The sequence below is a fragment of the Nerophis lumbriciformis genome, linkage group LG02, assembly GCF_033978685.3.
Source record: "Nerophis lumbriciformis linkage group LG02, RoL_Nlum_v2.1, whole genome shotgun sequence".
Taxonomy (NCBI): Eukaryota; Metazoa; Chordata; class Actinopteri; order Syngnathiformes; family Syngnathidae; genus Nerophis; species Nerophis lumbriciformis.
In genome coordinates, this window is record NC_084549.2 from 74,050,001 (window position 1) to 74,068,534 (window position 18,534).

Consider the following 18,534-nt stretch of genomic DNA (forward strand, 5'->3'; position numbering starts at 1 on the left):
CAGAGACATCCTGGATGAAAACTAACTGAGAGACTAGTCAGGATAGAGGGACAGATGAATGCAGCAAGGAACAGATACATCCTGGATGAAAACCAACTGGGAGACTAGTCAGGATAGAGGGAAAGATGAATGCAGAAATGTAAAGAGACAACCTGAATGAAAACCAACTGGGAGATTAGTCAGGATAGATGGAAATATGAATTCAGAAATGTAAAGAGACATCCTGGATGAAAATTAACTGAGAGACTAGTCAGGACAGAGTGAAAGATGAATGCAGCAATGTACAGAGGCATCCAGGATGAAAACCAACTGGGAGACTAGTCGGGATAGAGGGAAAGGTGAATGCAGCAATGTACAGAGACATCCTGGATGAAAACCAACTGGGAGACTAGTCAAGATAGAGGAAAATATGAATGCAGCAATGTACAGAGACATCCTGGATTAAAACCAACTGGGAGACTAGTCAGGATAGAGGGAAAGATGAATGCAGCAATGTACAGAGGCATCTTGGATGAAAACCAACTGGGAGACTAGTCAGGATAGATGGAAAGATGAATGCAGCAATGTACAGAGACATCCTGAATGGAAACTAACTGAGAGACTAGTCAGGATAGAGGTAAAGATGAAAGCAGCAATGTACAGAGACATCCTGGATGAAAACTAACTAAGAGATTAGTCAGGATAGAGGGACAGATGAATGCAGCAATGAACAGATACATCTTGGATGAAAACCAACTGGGAGACTAGTCTGGATAGACGGAAAGATGAATGCAGCAATGTACAGAGACATCCTGGATGAAAACTAACTGAGAGACAAGTCAGGATAGAGGGACAGATGAATGCAGCAATGTACAGATACATCCTGGATGAAAACCAACTGGGAGACTAGTCAGGATAGAGGGAAAGATGAATGCAGAAATGTAAAGAGACATCCTGAATGAAAACCAACTGGGAGATTAGTCAGGAGAGAGGGAAATATGAATTCAGCAATGTACAGAGACATCCTGAATGAAAACTAACTGAGAGACGAGTCAGGATAGAGGGAAAGATGAATGCAGCAATGTACAGAGACATCCTGAATGAAAACTAACTGAGAGACGAGTCAGGATAGAGGGAAAGATGAATGCAGCAATGTACAGAGACATCCTGGATGGAAACTAACTGATATATTAGTCAGGATAGAGGGAAATATGAATGTAGCAATGTACAGAGACATCTTAGGTGAAAACTAACTGGGAGACTAGTCGGGATAGAGGGAAATATGCATGCAGCAATGTACAGAGACATCTAGGATGAAAACCAACGGGGAGACTAGTCTGGATAGACGGAAAGATGAATGCAGCAATGTACAGAGACATCCTGGATGAAAACTAACTGAGCGACTAGTCAGGATAGAGGGAAAGATGAATGCAGCAATGAACAGATACATCCTGGATGAAAACCAACTGGGAGATTAGTCAGGAGAGAGGGAAATATGAATTCAGCAATGTACAGAGACATCCTGGATGGAAACTAACTGAGGTATTAGTCAGGATAGAAGGAAATATGAATGCAGCAATGTACAGAGACATCTTGGGTGAAAACTAACTGAGAGACGAGTCAGGATAGAGGGAAAGATGAATGCAGCAATGTACAGAGACATCCTGAATGAAAACTAACTGAGAGACGAGTCAGGATAGAGGGAAAGATGAATGCAGCAATGTACAGAGACATCCTGGATGGAAACTAACTGAGGTATTAGTCAGGATAGAAGGAAATATGAATGCAGCAATGTACAGAGACATCTTGGGTGAAAACTAACTGAGAGACGAGTCAGGATAGAGGGAAAGATGAATGCAGCAATGTACAGAGACATCCTGAATGAAAACTAACTGAGAGACGAGTCAGGATAGAGGGAAAGATGAATGCAGCAATGTACAGAGACATCCTGGATGGAAACTAACTGAGGTATTAGTCAGGATAGAAGGAAATATGAATGCAGCAATGTACAGAGACATCTTGGGTGAAAACTAACTGAGAGACGAGTCAGGATAGAGGGAAAGATGAATGCAGCAATGTACAGAGACATCCTGGATGGAAACTAACTGATATATTAGTCAGGATAGAGGGAAATATGAATGCAACAATGTAAAGAGACATCCTAGATGAAAACCAACTGGGAGACTAGTCGGGATATAGGGACAGATGAATGCAGCAATGTACAGAGACTTCCTGGATGAAAACCAACTGAGAGACTAGTCAAGATAGAGGAAAAGATGAATGCAGCAATGTACAGAGACATCCTGAATGAAAACTAACTGAGAGACGAGTCAGGATAGAGGGAAAGATGAATGCAGCAATGTACAGAGACACCCTGGATGAAAACTAACTGAGAGACGAGTCAGGATAGAGGGAAAGATGAATGCAGCAATGTACAGAGACATCCTGGATGGAAACTAACTGATATATTAGTCAGGATAGAGGGAAATATGAATGTAGCAATGTACAGAGACATCTTGGGTGAAAACTAACTGGGAGACCAGTCAGGATAGAAGGAAAGATGAATGCAGAAATGTAAAGAGACATCCTGAATGAAAACCAACTGGGAGATTAGTCAGGATAGAGGGAAAGATGAATGCAGCAATGTACAGAGACATCCTGAATGGAAACTAACTGAGAGACTAGTCAGGATAGAGGGACAGATGAATGCAGCAATGTACAGAGACATCCTGGATGAAAACCAACTGAGAGACTAGTCAGGATAGAGAGAAAGATGAATGCAGCAATGTACAGAGACATCCTGGATGGAAACTAACTGATATATTAGTCAGGATAGAGGGAACTATGAATGCAGAAACGTACAGAGACATCCTGGATGAAAACTAACTGAGAGACTGTGTTACCGGTACCGGTACCAAAATGTATTTCAATACTTTTCTAAATAAAGGGGACCACAAAAAATGTAATTATTGTCTTTATTGTAACAACAAATGTTAGTGTACATGAAACATATGTTTATTATTGTCATTTAGTCCTTAAATAAAATAGACAACTTGTCTTTTAGTAGTAAGTAAACAAACAAAGACTCCTAATTAGTCTATGCAGTAACATATTGTGTCATTTATACACCTATTATTTTCTACACATTATAAAGGACAAACTGTAAAAATTGATTATTAATCTACTTGTTCATTTCCTGTTAATATCTGCTTATTTTCTGTTTGAACATGTTCTATCTACACTTCTGTTAAAAAGTAATAATCACTTATTCTTCTCTTCTTTGATACTTGACATTAGTTGTGGATGATACCACACATTTAGGTATGGATGTGATACCAAGTAGTTACAGGATCATACATTGGTCATATTCAAAGTCCTCATGTGTCCAGGGACGTATTTACTGACTTTATAAACATAATATGAATTAAGAAATATAAACATTTTTTGACATAAATCATAGTAGTATCAACTAGATACACTCTTGTACTTGGTATCATTACAGTGGATGTCAGGTGTAGATCCACCCATGGCGTTTGTTTACATTGTGACGGTGGTGAGCTATTGTATCCTCCTACGGTGTGTAGTGAAGCAAGTTTAGCTATTCCTCGTCCTCCAGTGATAATGGTACTTGTAAGAAACATGCTTTATTTGTCGCCATGTAGGTCAGAATTCAGGGATTTAGAAGTAGCTAAAACACTGTGGGTGGATGTTAGCCGCTAGCTAGCTCGCCATTTCTTAAAGCACCTCTTCCTGAGGGTGTTTCAGAGTTTGTCGCTGATCTAGTGACACATGCAGATAATATAATTATAATGGGGGATCACGTCTTCTTTGATACTTGACATTAGTTTTGGATGATACCACACATTTAGGTATCGATCCGATACCAAGTAATTACAGTATCGTGCAATAAAATATAATACCTAATAAACCAATAATAATATGGTGAAGAAATACTGATGTAAAGGGTAGGTGTCACACTGTTTTGTGTTCTAACATGTTCTATCTACACTTCTGTTCAAATGTAATAATCACTTATTCTTCTCTTCTTTGATACTTGACATTAGTTTTGGATGATACCACACATTTAGGTATGGATCTGATACCAAGTAGTTACAGGATCATACATTGGTCATATTCAAAGTCCTCATGTGTCTAGGGACGTATTTACTGACTTTATAAACATTATATGAATTTCTTTTTAAAAGGAATTTTTTTTTGATGTAATCATAGTAGTATCGACTAGATACGCTATTGTACTTGGTATCATTGCAGTGGATGTCAGGTGTAGATCCACCCATGGCGTTTGTTTACATTGTGACGGTGGTGAGCTATTGTATCCTCCTACGGTGTGTAGTGAAGCATGTTTAGCTATTCCTCGTCCTCCAGTGATAATGCTACTTGTAAGAAACGTACTTTATTTATCTAGCCATGTGTTAAAGCAGCTCTTCCTGAGGGTGTTTCAGTGTTATAACTTCACCTTTATCTTGACTTTTTACACCAAAATGCGTCCATTCTCCCTTTTCTGTCTACACACTGTGTCTGCTTGTAAGTACTCTGTGTGTGTGCGCTGCCCAACATGCTCCAAAATGGTGCTTTCTGATTCATTAGTACCGTGATACTATACTAGCACCGGTATACCGTACAACCCTACTCTCCAGTTACCGCCTGCTTCCTGTCATCTTTGCAGAATCCTAACAGACAAGAACCTCTGGTTCTGACCGACTGTGTGGTGGATCCAACTCACCAGTAAAGTCACCACCTTGAGAGTCACACCCTGCATTCCACTCTCGATCCGGTTCTCCTTTAAGCTTCCGTTCAAACCCCGGGTGGAATCCCAAGACGCCAACTAAACACAGAGAAGAACAAAAAAGACAATATTATTTTGTCAATATTTAGCAGTTTCGGGACGATTACACGTCACTTTCCAGGTGATATTTGTGTTGCCATCTTGTGGTTGTTATGCACCACAAAAACATTGACAACATCTTTCACAATCCACCTTTTGTGTCATTAATGTGTGAAACTGCTATCTAAACACGATGTAGCTCCCCCTTGGAATGCAAGTGCTCCTACAGCAGGAATACAAATGATGTATTCCAACACAATACGAAATAAGTCAAAACACCAACAAATTGTTTTTCTTTTCTTTAATTGTCATCTAAAGCGTGTTTATGTCGCTTTTGTGTTGCACTCTTACATTTTTTTTTAAAAACCCATTTAATTAAAGAAAATTAATTGCCCGTTTATTTTATTAAAAACTTGAAAATGATCTGTCTAGGGTACACTTAATAATAATGAAAATAATAATAATAATAGATTTTATTTGTAAAAGCACTTTACATTAAGAAAACAACCTCAAAGTGCTACAGTGCATTTAAAAAACAAAAACAAAACAACAACGCTAGAACCACAAATAGCTGCCCCCAACAAGTAAAATAAATAGTAAAAAAAAATAAAACTAGAACAGCCTAATAGCTAGAACTAGCACACACATATTTTAAAAAAAAACTTTTTTTTTTTTTTTTTTAAAAGAAGGGTTTCTAAGCCTTTTTTAAAAGCATCCACAGTCTGTGGTGCCCTCAGGTGGTCAGGGAGAGCGTTCCACAGACTGGGAGCGGCGGAAAATATCTGCGACTATCGCGATTAATTTTGAGTTACTATGAACAAGCTGTGATTAATCACAATTTGACAGCTCGAGTTAGTACTAGTAACTAATAATACACTTTTTTCTTAGCATTATTGAAAAATTTAAATTATGCAAATCAGGCTTGTGATTTTTCCGTCTATAATCAAAAATCTGTCTTTTTTATCTCTGTAAAAATATGAAAAAATAATGTCAATAACTAGATGAACCATCTGTGGCTGTGAAGTGAACACTAGTAAGGTTGTAAATACTGTATAGAGTAGGCTAACCCATGTGGTTCCTGTGGATGTGAACACATTACTGTAGTGACTAAATAACATAGTAATGTGTAAATAATGTCAATAACTAGATGAACCATCTGTGGCTGTGAAGTGAACACTAATAAGGTTGTAAATACTGTATAGAGTAGGCTAACCCATGTGGTTCCTGTGGATGTGAACACATTACTGTAGTGACTAAATAACATAGTGACTGAAACAGACATAGTAATGTGTAAATAATGTCAATAACTAGATGGACCATCTGTGGCTGTGAAGTGAACACTAGTAAGGTTGTAAATACTGTATAGAGTAGGCTAACCCATGTGGTTCCTGTGGATGCAAACACAAGTTGTAATTACTGTAGTGTGCTGAAACAGACAAAGCCGTGTGTAAATAATGTCAATAACTAGATGAACCATCTGTGGATGTGAAGTGAACACTAGTAAGGTTGTAAATACTGTATAGAGTAGGCTAACCCATGTGGTTCCTGTGGATGTGAACACATTACTGTAGCGACTAAATAACATAGTAACTGAAACAGACAAAGTCATGTGTAAATAACGTCAATAACTAGATGGACCATCTGTGGCTGTGAAGTGAACACTAGTAAGGTTGTAAATACTGTATAGAGTAGACTAACCCATGTGGTTCCTGTGGATGTGAACACATTACTGTAGTGACTAAATAACATAGTGACTGAAACAGACAAAGTCATGTGTAAATAACGTCAATAACTAGATGAACCATCTGTGGCTGTGAAGTGAACACTAGTAAGGTTGTAAATACTTTATAGAGTAGGCTAACCCATGTGGTTCCTGTGGATGCGAACACAAGTTGTAATTACTGTAGTGTGCTGAAACAGACAAAGTCATGTGTAAATAACGTCAATAAGTAGATGAACCATCTGTGGCTGTGAAGTGAACACTAGTAAGGTTGTAAATACTGTATAGAGTAGGCTAACCCATGTGGTTCCTGTGGATGTGAACACATTACTGTAGTGACTAAATAACATAGTGTGCTGAAACAGACAGTCATGTGTAAATAATGTCAATAACTAGATGAACCATCTGTGAAGTGAACACTAGTAAGGTTGTAAATACTGTATAGAGTAGGCTAACCCATGTGGTTCCTGTGGATGTGAACACATTACTGTAGTGACTAAATAACATAGTGACTGAAACAGACATAGTAATGTGTAAATAATGTCAATAACTAGATGAACCATCTGTGGATGTGAAGTGAACACTAGTAAGGTTGTAAATACTGTATAGAGTAGGCTAACCCATGTGGTTCCTGTGGATGTGAACACATTACTGTAGTGACTAAATAACATAGTGACTGAAACTGACAAAGTAATGTGTAAATAATGTCAATAATTAGATGAACCATCTGTGGATGTGAAGTTAACACTAGTAATGTTGTAAATACTGTATGGAGTGGGCTAACCCATGTGGTTCCTGTGGATGTAAACACATTACTGTAGCGACTAAATAACATAGTGACTGAAACAGACAACGTAATGTGTAAATAATGTCAATAGGTAGATGAACCATCTGTGGCTGTGAAGTGAACACTAGTAAGGTTGTAAATACTGTATAGAGTAGGCTAACCCATGTGGTTCCTGTGGATGTGAACACATTACTGTAGCGACTAAATAACATAGTGACTGAAACAGACAAAGTCATGTGTAAATAACGTCAATAACTAGATGAACCATCTGTGGCTGTGAAGTGAACACTAGTAAGGTTGTAAATACTGTATAGAGTAGGCTAACCCATGTGGTTCCTGTGGATGTGAACACATTACTGTAGCGACTAAATAACACAGTGACTGAAACAGACAACGTCATGTGTAAATAATGTCAATAAGTAGATAGACAATCTGTGGCTGTGAAGTGAACACTAGTAAGGTTGTAAATACTGTATAGAGTAGGCTAACCCATGTGGTTCCTGTGGATGTGAACACATTACTGTAGTGACTAAATAACATAGTGACTGAAACAGACAAAGTCATGTGTAAATAACGTCAATAACTAGATGGACCATCTGTGGCTGTGAAGTGAACACTAGTAAGGTCGTAAATACTGTATAGAGTAGGCTAACCCATGTGGTTCCTGTGGATGTGAACACATTACTGTAGCGACTAAATAACATAGTGACTGAAACAGACAAATTAATGTGTAAATAATGTCAATAACTAGATGAACCATCTGTGGCTGTGAAGTGAACACTAGTAAGGTTGTAAATACTGTATAGAGTAGACTAACCCATGTGGTTCCTGTGGATGTGAACACATTACTGTAGCGACTAAATAACATAGTGACTGAAACAGACAAAGTAATGTGTAAATAATGTCAATAACTAGATGAACCATCTGTGGCTGTGAAGTGAACACTAGTAAGGTTGTAAATGCTGTATAGAGTAGGCTAACCCATGTGGTTCCTGTGGATGCAAACACAAGTTGTAATTACTGTAGTGTGCTGAAACAGACAAAGCCGTGTGTAAATAATGTCAATAACTAGATGAACCATCTGTGGATGTGAAGTGAACACTAGAAAGGTTGTAAATACTGTATAGAGTAGGCTAACCCATGTGGTTCCTGTGGATGTGAACACATTACTGTAGCGACTAAATAACATAGTGACTGAAACAGACTAAGTAATGTGTAAATAATGTTAATAACTAGATGAACCATCTGTGGCTGTGAAGTGAACACTAGTAAGGTTGTAAATACTGTATAGAGTAGGCTAACCCATGTGGTTCCTGTGGATGTGAAAACATTACTGTAGCAACTAAATAACATAGTGGCTGAAACAGACAAAGTCATGTGTAAATAATGTCAATAATTAGATGAACCATCTGTGGCTGTGAAGTGAACACTAGTAAGGTTGTAAATACTGTGTAGAGTAGGCTAACCCATGTGGTTCCTGTGGATGTGAACACATTACTGTAGTGACTAAATAACATAGTGACTGAAACAGACTGAGTAATATGTAAATAATGTCATATTTGAACCATGGACTGAGCAGGTTTATCTCTACTTTGGTACACAATCCCTGACCACAATCTTAAAATGCGGCAACAAAAAAAAGAGTCATCATCCCACAATTTGTGATTCAGGTTGTGTTGGTGAAAAAACAACAGCAGACTCTAGGAGGACGTGTGGTTACCACGGCAACAAGTGTCAGCCATTAGCATGCTGTCAGGACCCTCCTTCCAGCATCCAGCAGTCAGTGTTTGGCTGCACTTTGCAACCCATCTGCTGTCTACTTAGTGATCAGACCGGCCAGCGCGGCGGGGATGAGGATGAAGACCGTGATTGCAGGGGGGGGGGGGAAGACACCAGATGTTATTTGCATAATAAAAGGTGAAGACGGCGTTTCAGGCGCGGGGCGTGCAGGCACGGCCTTCCGCCACGTCGACTCGGTGAACGCCGCCGCGTCCGCCGGTGAAGGCGGATGTCGTCTAAATTGTTAATGGCCGCCGCGAGCTGGACGAGGACGCCAGGCGTCACTTTGGGCTGTCTTTGAGATGGGAGCTGACAGGACAAGAAGGGACGCCCCAGGACAGACAGCAAGGCCACGGGACAGCTCAGACTTCATCCAATCAGTCTTTCTCCTTTAGAAAGAATTCCCTTCAGCTAACATTGTTTTTATTTATTACTTTTGCCATAAAACTAGGTTTTTATTGTGTAAAAAGGAAAATAACAGACAATAATTGACCTTTTTTTAGACTACATTTTATTTCCAAAAACTGTAAAGTAAATATGTTTTCCACATTTTTGTCATGTCTGTGTAATCATGTTTTGTTTTAAGTCATGTTTTGTTTAGTTTCTGGCTTTTCACTCCCTTGTCTTGTTTGCATGATTACCCATTAGTTTCACCTGTTCCACGTTTGGACTCATTGTGCACTCTTGATTGCCACCATAGCAACCATTAGTTTTCACTTGTCACGTCACGCACCTGTTTCACGTTTTGAGTCACGCACCTGCTTTCACTAATCATGTCCATAGTATTTAAGTTCATTCATTTTCTGTTGTTCGTCCTGACGACACACCACATTTATGCTCTGTCCATTTTTTCATGTCCATGTTCACGCTGCTCCTTTTTTGTCCATGCCAAGTAAGTTTTCTTTATTCAAGCCATAGTTTGCAAGTTTTGTTTAATTGTTCATAGTTTATTCTCCGCCACTGTGCGCGCTTTTTGTTTGATCTTTTTTTTTGTATTTATAGTTAATAAATAAATCATGTACCTTCATTCCCGTCTCGCCCGTGCCAACTTTCCGTTGCATCCCGGAAAAGCAAACACCCAGGACCAAGTCATGACAGTGCCAAGACCAAGACCAAGACCCGCCATGCCAAGACCAAGACCCGCCATGCCAAGACCCACGCCAAGACCAAGACCCACGCCGAGCTTCGCCGCCTGACGCGCCACGCCGAGCTTCGCCGCCTGACTCGCCACGCCGAGCCACGTCTGCCACGATGACGGCGCGCCTCCCTCCTCGTCGGCCACGGATATGGCCGCTACCTGGTCGTCCCTGGGCGCCCGCCTCGCCTGCTGCAGCGGCGTTCCACTCGCCGCCGCCACCTAACTCTGCCCCGGTGGATACGGGGACACGTGGTCTGGCGACCAGGTAGCGGCCATATCCGTGGCCGACGAGGAGGGAGGCGCGCCGTCATCGTGGCAGACGTGGCTCGGCGTGGCGAGTCAGGCAGCGAAGCTCGGCGTGGCGCGTCAGGCGGCGAAGCTCGGCGTGGGTCTTGGTCTTGGCGTGGGTCTTGGCATGGCGGGTCTTGGTATTGGCATGGCGGGTCTTGGTCTTGGTTTTGGCATGGCGGGTCTTGGTCTTGGTCTTGGCATGGCGGGTCTTGGTCTTGGTCTTGGCATGGCGGGTCTTGGTCTTGGTCTTGGCATGGCGGGTCTTGGTCTTGGCATGGCGGGTCTTGGTCTTGGCATGGCGGGTCTTGGTCTTGGTCTTGGCATGGCGGGTCTTGGTCTTGGTCTTGGCATGGCGGGTCTTGGTCTTGGTCTTGGCATGGCGAGTCTTGGTCTTGGTCTTGGCATGGCGGGTCTTGTTCTTGGCATGACGGGTCTTGGTCTTGGCATGGCGGGTCTTGGTCTTGGCATGGCGGGTCTTGGTCTTGGCATGGCAGGTCTTGGTCTTGGCATGGCGGCACTTGGCGTCGTGGAGCTGCGACTGGCGGCACTTGGCGTCGTGGAGCTGCGACTGGCGGCACTTGGCGTCTTGGAGCTGCGACTGGCGGTACTTGGCGTCTTGGAGCTGCAACTGGCGGCACTTGGCGTCTTGGAGCTGCGACTGGCGGCACTTGGCGTCTTGGAGCTGCGACTGGCGGCACTTGGCGTCTTGGAGCTGCGACTGGCGGCACTTGGCGTCTTGGAGCTGCGACTGGCGGCACTTGGCGTCTTGGAGCTGCGACAGGTGCTAGCCTTGGAGCGGCGACAGGTGCTAGCCTTGGAGCGGTGACAGGTGCTAGCCTTGGAGCAGCTAGCCGTGGTGCTAGCCGTGGAGCAGGTGGAGGTGGCCTAGCTGGGGGTTGCGGCTTGGCAGGTCGGAAGACTGGTGAGGGCGGTCGTGCTGGAGGCTGTGGCTTGACGGGTTGGAAGACTGGTGAGGGCGGTCGTGCTGGAGGCTGTGGCTTGACAGGTCGGAAGACTGGTGGTGGCGGCCGTGAGGGAGGCTGTGGCTTGACATGGTGACGCAGAGCCACCCCACCTACACAGCTCCCAACCCCAGCCCCCCCCTCAAGGGGCGGATACCAGACGCGCTCTCTGCGGTCTGGAACTCTCTGTAGGAGTGGGCGGAGGAGGGCAGAAACTTCCCCATTAAATTGTCCAAATTGTCTTTTTTGTACCTGGGATTGAGTGGGTGAAAAAAAATTGTTTTGTGTCTTGGGTGTGGCTTGAGTCCTGGGGAGCGGGGAATCAAAAGAAAAAGAATTCAGAAAAAAAAAATCCTGGTCTTTGACGTCATCCGGGCGAAGCCGGGCTGGCTGCTGCTTGCTTCCGCCCGGAGGGGGAGGGGGAGGGGGATGTGGGAGCGGCGTGTCCTGCAGGCTCGCGGAAGTTCTACCTGACGTCCTTCGTCGGGAGCGGCGCTTCCGGCACTGCGCTGCGTCCCCGAATTCCTGGGACCAAATGGAGTTTCTGTACTCCACGGAGGAGTAGCGCCGAGTTTCCTCCTCCATCGCGCACAGGACCGCCCAAGAAGCCTCGTCCAAAATGTCCAACTCGGCCAACTTAGGTGCGGAAAAGCGGGTCTGCTGACGACCTACTGTCATGACCTGGTCCTGGGTGTTTGCTTTTCCGCGATGCAACGGAAAGTTGGCACGGGCGAGACGGGAATGAAGGTACATGATTTATTTATTAACTATAAATACAAAAAAAAAGATCAAACAAAAAGCGCGCACAGTGGCGGAGAATAAACTATGAACATCTAAACAAAACTTGCAAACTATGGCTTGAATAAAGAAAACTTACTTGGCATGGACAAAAAAGGAGCAGCGTGAACATGGACATGAAAAAATGGACAGAGCATAAATGTGGTGTGTCGTCAGGACGAACAACAGAAAATGAATGAACTTAAATACTATGGACATGATTAGTGACAGCAGGTGCGTGACTCAAAACGTGAAACAGGTGCGTGACGTGACAGGTGAAAACTAATGGTTGCTATGGTGACAATCAAGAGTGCACAATGAGTCCAAACGTGGAACAGGTGAAACTAATGGGTAATCATGCAAACAAGACAAGGGAATGAAAAGCCAGAAACTAAACAAAACATGACTTAAAACAAAACATGATTACACAGACATGACAATTTTTCAGAATAAGGCGCACTTAAAATACTTTTATTTTCTCAAAGAATTCCCTTTATCTAACATTTTTTTATTTATTACCTTTGCCATAAAACTAAGTTGTTATTGTGTAGAAGGAAAATAAACTGAGACCAACAATAATTTACCTTTTTTAGATTACATTTTATTTAAAAAAATAAATAAATAAATATGTTTTTCACATTTTTCAGACTAACGCGCACGTAAAATACTTTTATTTTCCTCAAAAAAAAAAACGCCGTGCGCCTTACCAAAATGTATTTCGCTACATTACGGTACTTTTGGATACTTTTCAAAATAAAAGAGACCAATCTTAGTGTACATGAATTATATGTTTATTATTGTCATTTAGTCCTTAAATAAAATAGACAACTTGTCTTTTAGTAGTAAGTAAACAAACAAATACTCCTAATTAGTCGTATGCAGTAACATATTGTGTCATTTATACACCTATTATTTTGTACACATTATGAGGGACAAACTGTAAAAATGCATTATTAATCTACTAGTTCATTTACTCTTAATATCTGCTTATTTTCTGTTTTAACATGTTCTATCTACACTTCTGTTCAAATGTAATAATCACTTATTCTTCTCTTCTTTGATACTTGACATTAGTTTTGGATGATACCACACATTTAGGTATGGATGTGATACCAAGTAGTTACAGGATCATACATTGGTCATATTCAAAGTCCTCATGTGACTTTATAAACAATAAAAACACACAAAAATTTTGCAATAGTATAAAATATGGACCTAGTCAATGCTTTTGTACTTGGTATCATTACAGTGGATGTCAGGTGTAGATCCACCCATGGCATTTGTTTACATTGTGACGCCGGTGAGCTATTGTATCCTCCTACGGTGTGTAGTGAAGCATGTTTAGCTATTCCTCGTCCTCCAGTGATAACGGTACTTGTAAGAAACTTACTTTATTTGTCGCCATGGAGACCAGGATTAGTGATTTAGAAGTAGCTAAAACACTGCGGATGGACGTTAGCTGCTAACTAGCTAGCCATGTCTTAAAGCACCTCTTCCTGAGGGTGTTTCAGTGTTATAACTTCACCTTTATCTTGACTTTTTACACCAAAATGCGTCCATTCTCCCTTTTCTGTCTACACGCTGTGTCTGCTTGTAAGTACTCTGTGTGTGTGCGCTGCCGAACATGCTCCTCTGCTCGTAAAACCAGCAATGTCACCACGTGACGTCATAATTTAAGTCCTCATTAGTCTAGGGACGTACTTCCTGAGTTTATAAACAATACAAAAATAATCAATGCTTTTGTACTCGGTATCATTGCAGCGGATATTTGAATCGATCCACACATTTGTTTACATTGAGGTGCGCCAGCTTGCTGTTAGCAGCTATTGTATCCTCCTACTGTGTGTAGTGAAGCATGTTTAGCTATTCCTCGTCCTCCAGTGGTAATGCTACTTGTAAGAAACATACATTATTTGTCGCCATGGCAACGGGGATTAGTGATTGAGACCAACTAGCTTCCTGTGTTTATAGCCTCAACTTTATTGTTGGTTGTAACGCCCAAATGCAACCATTCTCCCTCTTCTGTCTCCGCACTGCTTCTGCTTGCAGGTGGTCTGTGTGTGTGCAGAAGTTCCATCCATCCATCCATCTTCTTCCGCTTATCCGAGGTCGGGTCGCGGGGGCAGCAGCCTAAGCAGGGAAGCCCAGACTTCCCTCTCCCCAGCCACTTCATCCAGCTCTTTCTGTGGAACCCCGAGGCGTTCCCAGGCCAGCCGGGAGACATAGTCTTCCCAACGTGTCCTGGGTCTTCCCCACGGCCTCCTACCGGTCGGACGTGCCCTAAACACCTCCCTAGGGAGGCGTTCGGGTGGCATCCTGACCAGATGCCCGAACCACCTCATCTGGCTCCTCTCCATGTGGAGGAGCAGCGGCTTTACTTTGAGCTCCCCCCGGATGGCAGAGCTTCTCAACCTATCTCTAAGGGAGAGCCCCGCCACCCGGCGGAGGAAACTCATTTCGGCCGCTTGTACCCGTGATCTTGTCCTTTCGGTCATAACCCAAAGCTCATGACCATAGGTGAGGATGGGAACGTAGATCGACCGGTAAATCGAGAGCTTTGCCCTCCGGCTCAGCTCCTTCTTCACCACAACGGATCGATACAGCGTCCGCATTACTGAAGACGCCGCACCGATCCGCCTGTCCATCTCACCATCCACTCTTCCCTCACTCGTGAACAAGACTCCGAGGTACTTGAACTCCTCCACTTGGGGCAAGATCTCCTCCCCAACCCGGAGATGGCACTCCACCCTTTTCCGGGCGAGAACCATGGACTCGGACTTGGAGGTGCTGATTCTCATCCCAGTCGCTTCACACTCGGCTGCGAACCGATCCAGTGAGAGCTGAAGATCCTGGCCAGATGAAGCCATCAGGACCACATCATCTGCAAAAAGCAGAGACCTAATCCTGCAGCCACCAAACCGGATCCCCGCAACGCCTTGACTGCGCCTAGAAATTCTGTCCATAAAAGTTATGAACAGAATCGGTGACAAAGGGCAGCCTTGGCGGAGTCCAACCCTCACTGGAAAAGTGTCCGACTTACTGCCGGCAATGCGGACCAAGCTCTGGCACCGAGCATACAGGGAGCGGACCGCCACAATCAGACAGTCCGTTACCCCATACTCTCTGAGCACTCCCCACAGGACTTCCCAAGGGAATACGGTCGAATGCCTTCTCCAAGTCCACAAAACACATGTAGACTGGTTGGGCAAACTCCCATGCACCCTCAAGGACCCTGCCCAGAGTATAGAGCTGGTCCACAGTTCCACGACCAGGACGAAAACCACACTGTTCCTCCTGAATCCGAGGTTGGACTATCCGGCGTAGCCTCCTCTCCAGTACACCTGAATAGACCTTACCGGGAAGGCTGAGGAGTGTGATCCCACGATAGTTAGAACACACCCTCCGGTTCCCCTTCTTAAAGATAGGAACCAACAACCCTGGTCTGCCAATCCAGAGGTACCGTCCCCGATGTCCACGCGATGCTGCAGAGTCTTGTCAACCAAGACAGCCCCACAGCATCCAGAGCCTTAAGGAACTCCGGGCGGATCTCATCCACCCCCGGGGGCCTTGCCACCGAGGAGCTTTTTAACTACCTCGGTAACCTCAGCCCCAGAAATAGGAGAGCCCACCACAGACTCCCCAGGCACTGCTTCCTCATAGGAAGAAGTTGAAAAAAAAAAAAAAAAAAAGTACAGGTATTTTTCAATTGCAGTATTGTTCTTATTTTAATGAATTGGCACTGCTGTTTTTTATTAGTAGAGATTGACCGTACAACCCTAATTTAGACCAGGTCTCTTTATTAGGAAAACATCTTAGGACATTTTTTCAGTGCTATTTTTGGAGGTGTATTTTAGCACCTGCTTTCTTGGTTATTTGCTCATTTGCTCAATCATCTGGATGGCACTTAACTTGGAACCTCAGCTTCGTGAGTCACTGACACATATTTGAGTTGAAAAGAAAGTTGAAATATATCATTTGCGTTTAAATACTATTAAATGGGAGTAGAGAAAATACCAATAAACTTGCCGTCCTCCAGGCCGTGACACATACTTAAAAAGTGCAACAAAATTAATATTTAAAGCATCTCCTACACAAACTTCCCCACAAACTTTTTTAATATAGAAAATGGGCTCTTTTTTTTTTTTTTTTTTCCCTCCTCCCAGGCCTCGCTCGACATATGTCGTCTGACTGAATACAATAAGAAGACAATTGCGGTAATAAAAGGAACAATATCGCCTGCAGCCCCCCGGATCAATTTCCAGGAAGAAAAAGCGTACAGAATTTACTGTACTGACATATCGGAGTGGTGCCTTTTTTTCTTAAAACGTCACCATTATGACTGAGATGTTATTTGGCTGGATGTGTAGCGGATGGGAGGATCAATGGCGAGTGGCCAAGGCATGAATTAAAAAAGGAAATAAGTGCCTCAATTACAGGATGTGGAGGCGTTCAACGATTTGTCTCAAAGGACCACTTTCACTGCGTCATTTGGGGACGATAATTGCTGCAAAATGCAGATATTATCGTCCGGTTGAGTCAATCGCCATCTTGCATTCATGCTTTTATGGCGCCTTCATCCACTTGTCAGGCTGATAACCAGCATTTAACTAGACTTCTTTTTTTCTATTTATTTATACAGTACTATGAAACATTGCTGCCCACAGGTAACCCATGTCAAAGTAATACGGATGTCCCGATACCAATACAAGACTACAGTCTGCACCGGACCGAACAGCAGGACAGGTGTAACAACTACAGTACATTGCTGCCCACAGGTAACCCATGTCAAAGTACTACGGATGTCCCGATACCAATACAAGACTACAGTCTGCACCGGACCGAACAGCAGGACAGGTGTAACAACTACAGTGCATTGCTGCCCACAGGTAACCCATGTCAAAGTACTACGGATGTCCCGATACCAATACAAGACTACAGTCTGCACCGGACCGAACAGCAGGACAGGTGTAACAACTACAGTGCATTGCTGCCCACAGGTAACCCATGTCAAAGTACTACGGATGTCCCGATACCAATACAAGACTACAGTCTGCACCGGACCGAACAGCAGGACAGGTGTCACAACTACAGTACATTGCTGCCCACAGGTAACCCTTGTCAAAGTACTAGTGATGTCTCGATACCAATCACGTAGTGCTAGTAGTACTTTTCGATATTTTCCAAATAAAGGGAATTACGAAAAATGTCAATAATGGCTTTATTTTAACAGCAAATCTGACATTCCTTTAAACACTCACAGTCAAAGAACAATTTCACAAGGTTAAAATGTAAATTAAAAGGAATTGAAATGGCATCGACCCTGAAGGGAACATCTACACTATGCTCCTCGACTGCAGTCTGCACCGGACCGAACAGCAGGACAGGTGTAACAACTACAGTACATTGCTGCCCACAGGTAACCCATGTCAAAGTACTAAAGATGTCCCGATACCAATCACGTAGTGCTAGTAGTACTTTTCGATATTTTCCAAATAAAGGGAACTACGAAAAATGTCAATATTGACTTTATTTTAACAGAAAATCTGACATGACTTTAAACACTCACAGTCAAAGAACAATTTTACAATGTTAAAATGTAAATTAAAAGGAATTGAAATGGCATCGACCCTGAAGGGAACATCTACACTATGCTCCTCGACTGCGGTCTGCACCGGACCGAACAGCAGGACAGGTGTAACAACTACAGTGCATTGCTGCCCACAGGTAACCCATGTCAAAGTACTAGTGATGTCCTGATACTAATCACATCGTGCTAGTAGTACTTTTCAATATTTTCCAAATAAAGGGAACTACGAAAAATGTCAACAATGGCTTTATTTTAACAGAAAATCTGACATGACTTTAAACACTCACAGTCAAAGAACAATTTTGCATGGTTAAAATGTAAATGAAAAGGCATTGAAATGGCATCGACCCTGAAGGGAACATCTACACTATGCTCCTCGACTGCAGTCTGCACCGGACCGAACAGCAGGACAGGTGTAACAACTACAGTGCATTGCTGCCCACAGGTAACCCATGTCAAAGTACTAAAGATGTCCCGATACCAATCACGTAGTGCTAGTAGTACTTTTCGATATTTTCCAAATAAAGGGAATTACGAAAAATGTCAATAATGGCTTTATTTTAACAGCAAATCTGACATGACTTTAAACACTCACAGTCAAAGAACAATTTTACAAGGTTAAAATGTAAATTAAAAGGAACTGAAATGGCATCGACCCTGAAGGGAAC

General features: G+C 42.9%; 1 protein-coding gene across 1 annotated transcript in view; it reads right to left on the bottom strand.

Annotated features, from left to right (window-relative positions):
• grid1a (glutamate receptor, ionotropic, delta 1a) overlaps positions 1–18,534 on the bottom strand; it is a 758,266-nt gene that overhangs the window by 61,431 nt on the left and 678,301 nt on the right. Inside the window, exon 9 of the mRNA XM_061968559.1 lies at positions 4,724–4,825. Within this exon, the coding sequence (XP_061824543.1) occupies positions 4,724–4,825 (102 nt within the window). The remainder of the gene's footprint in view (positions 1–4,723; positions 4,826–18,534) is intronic.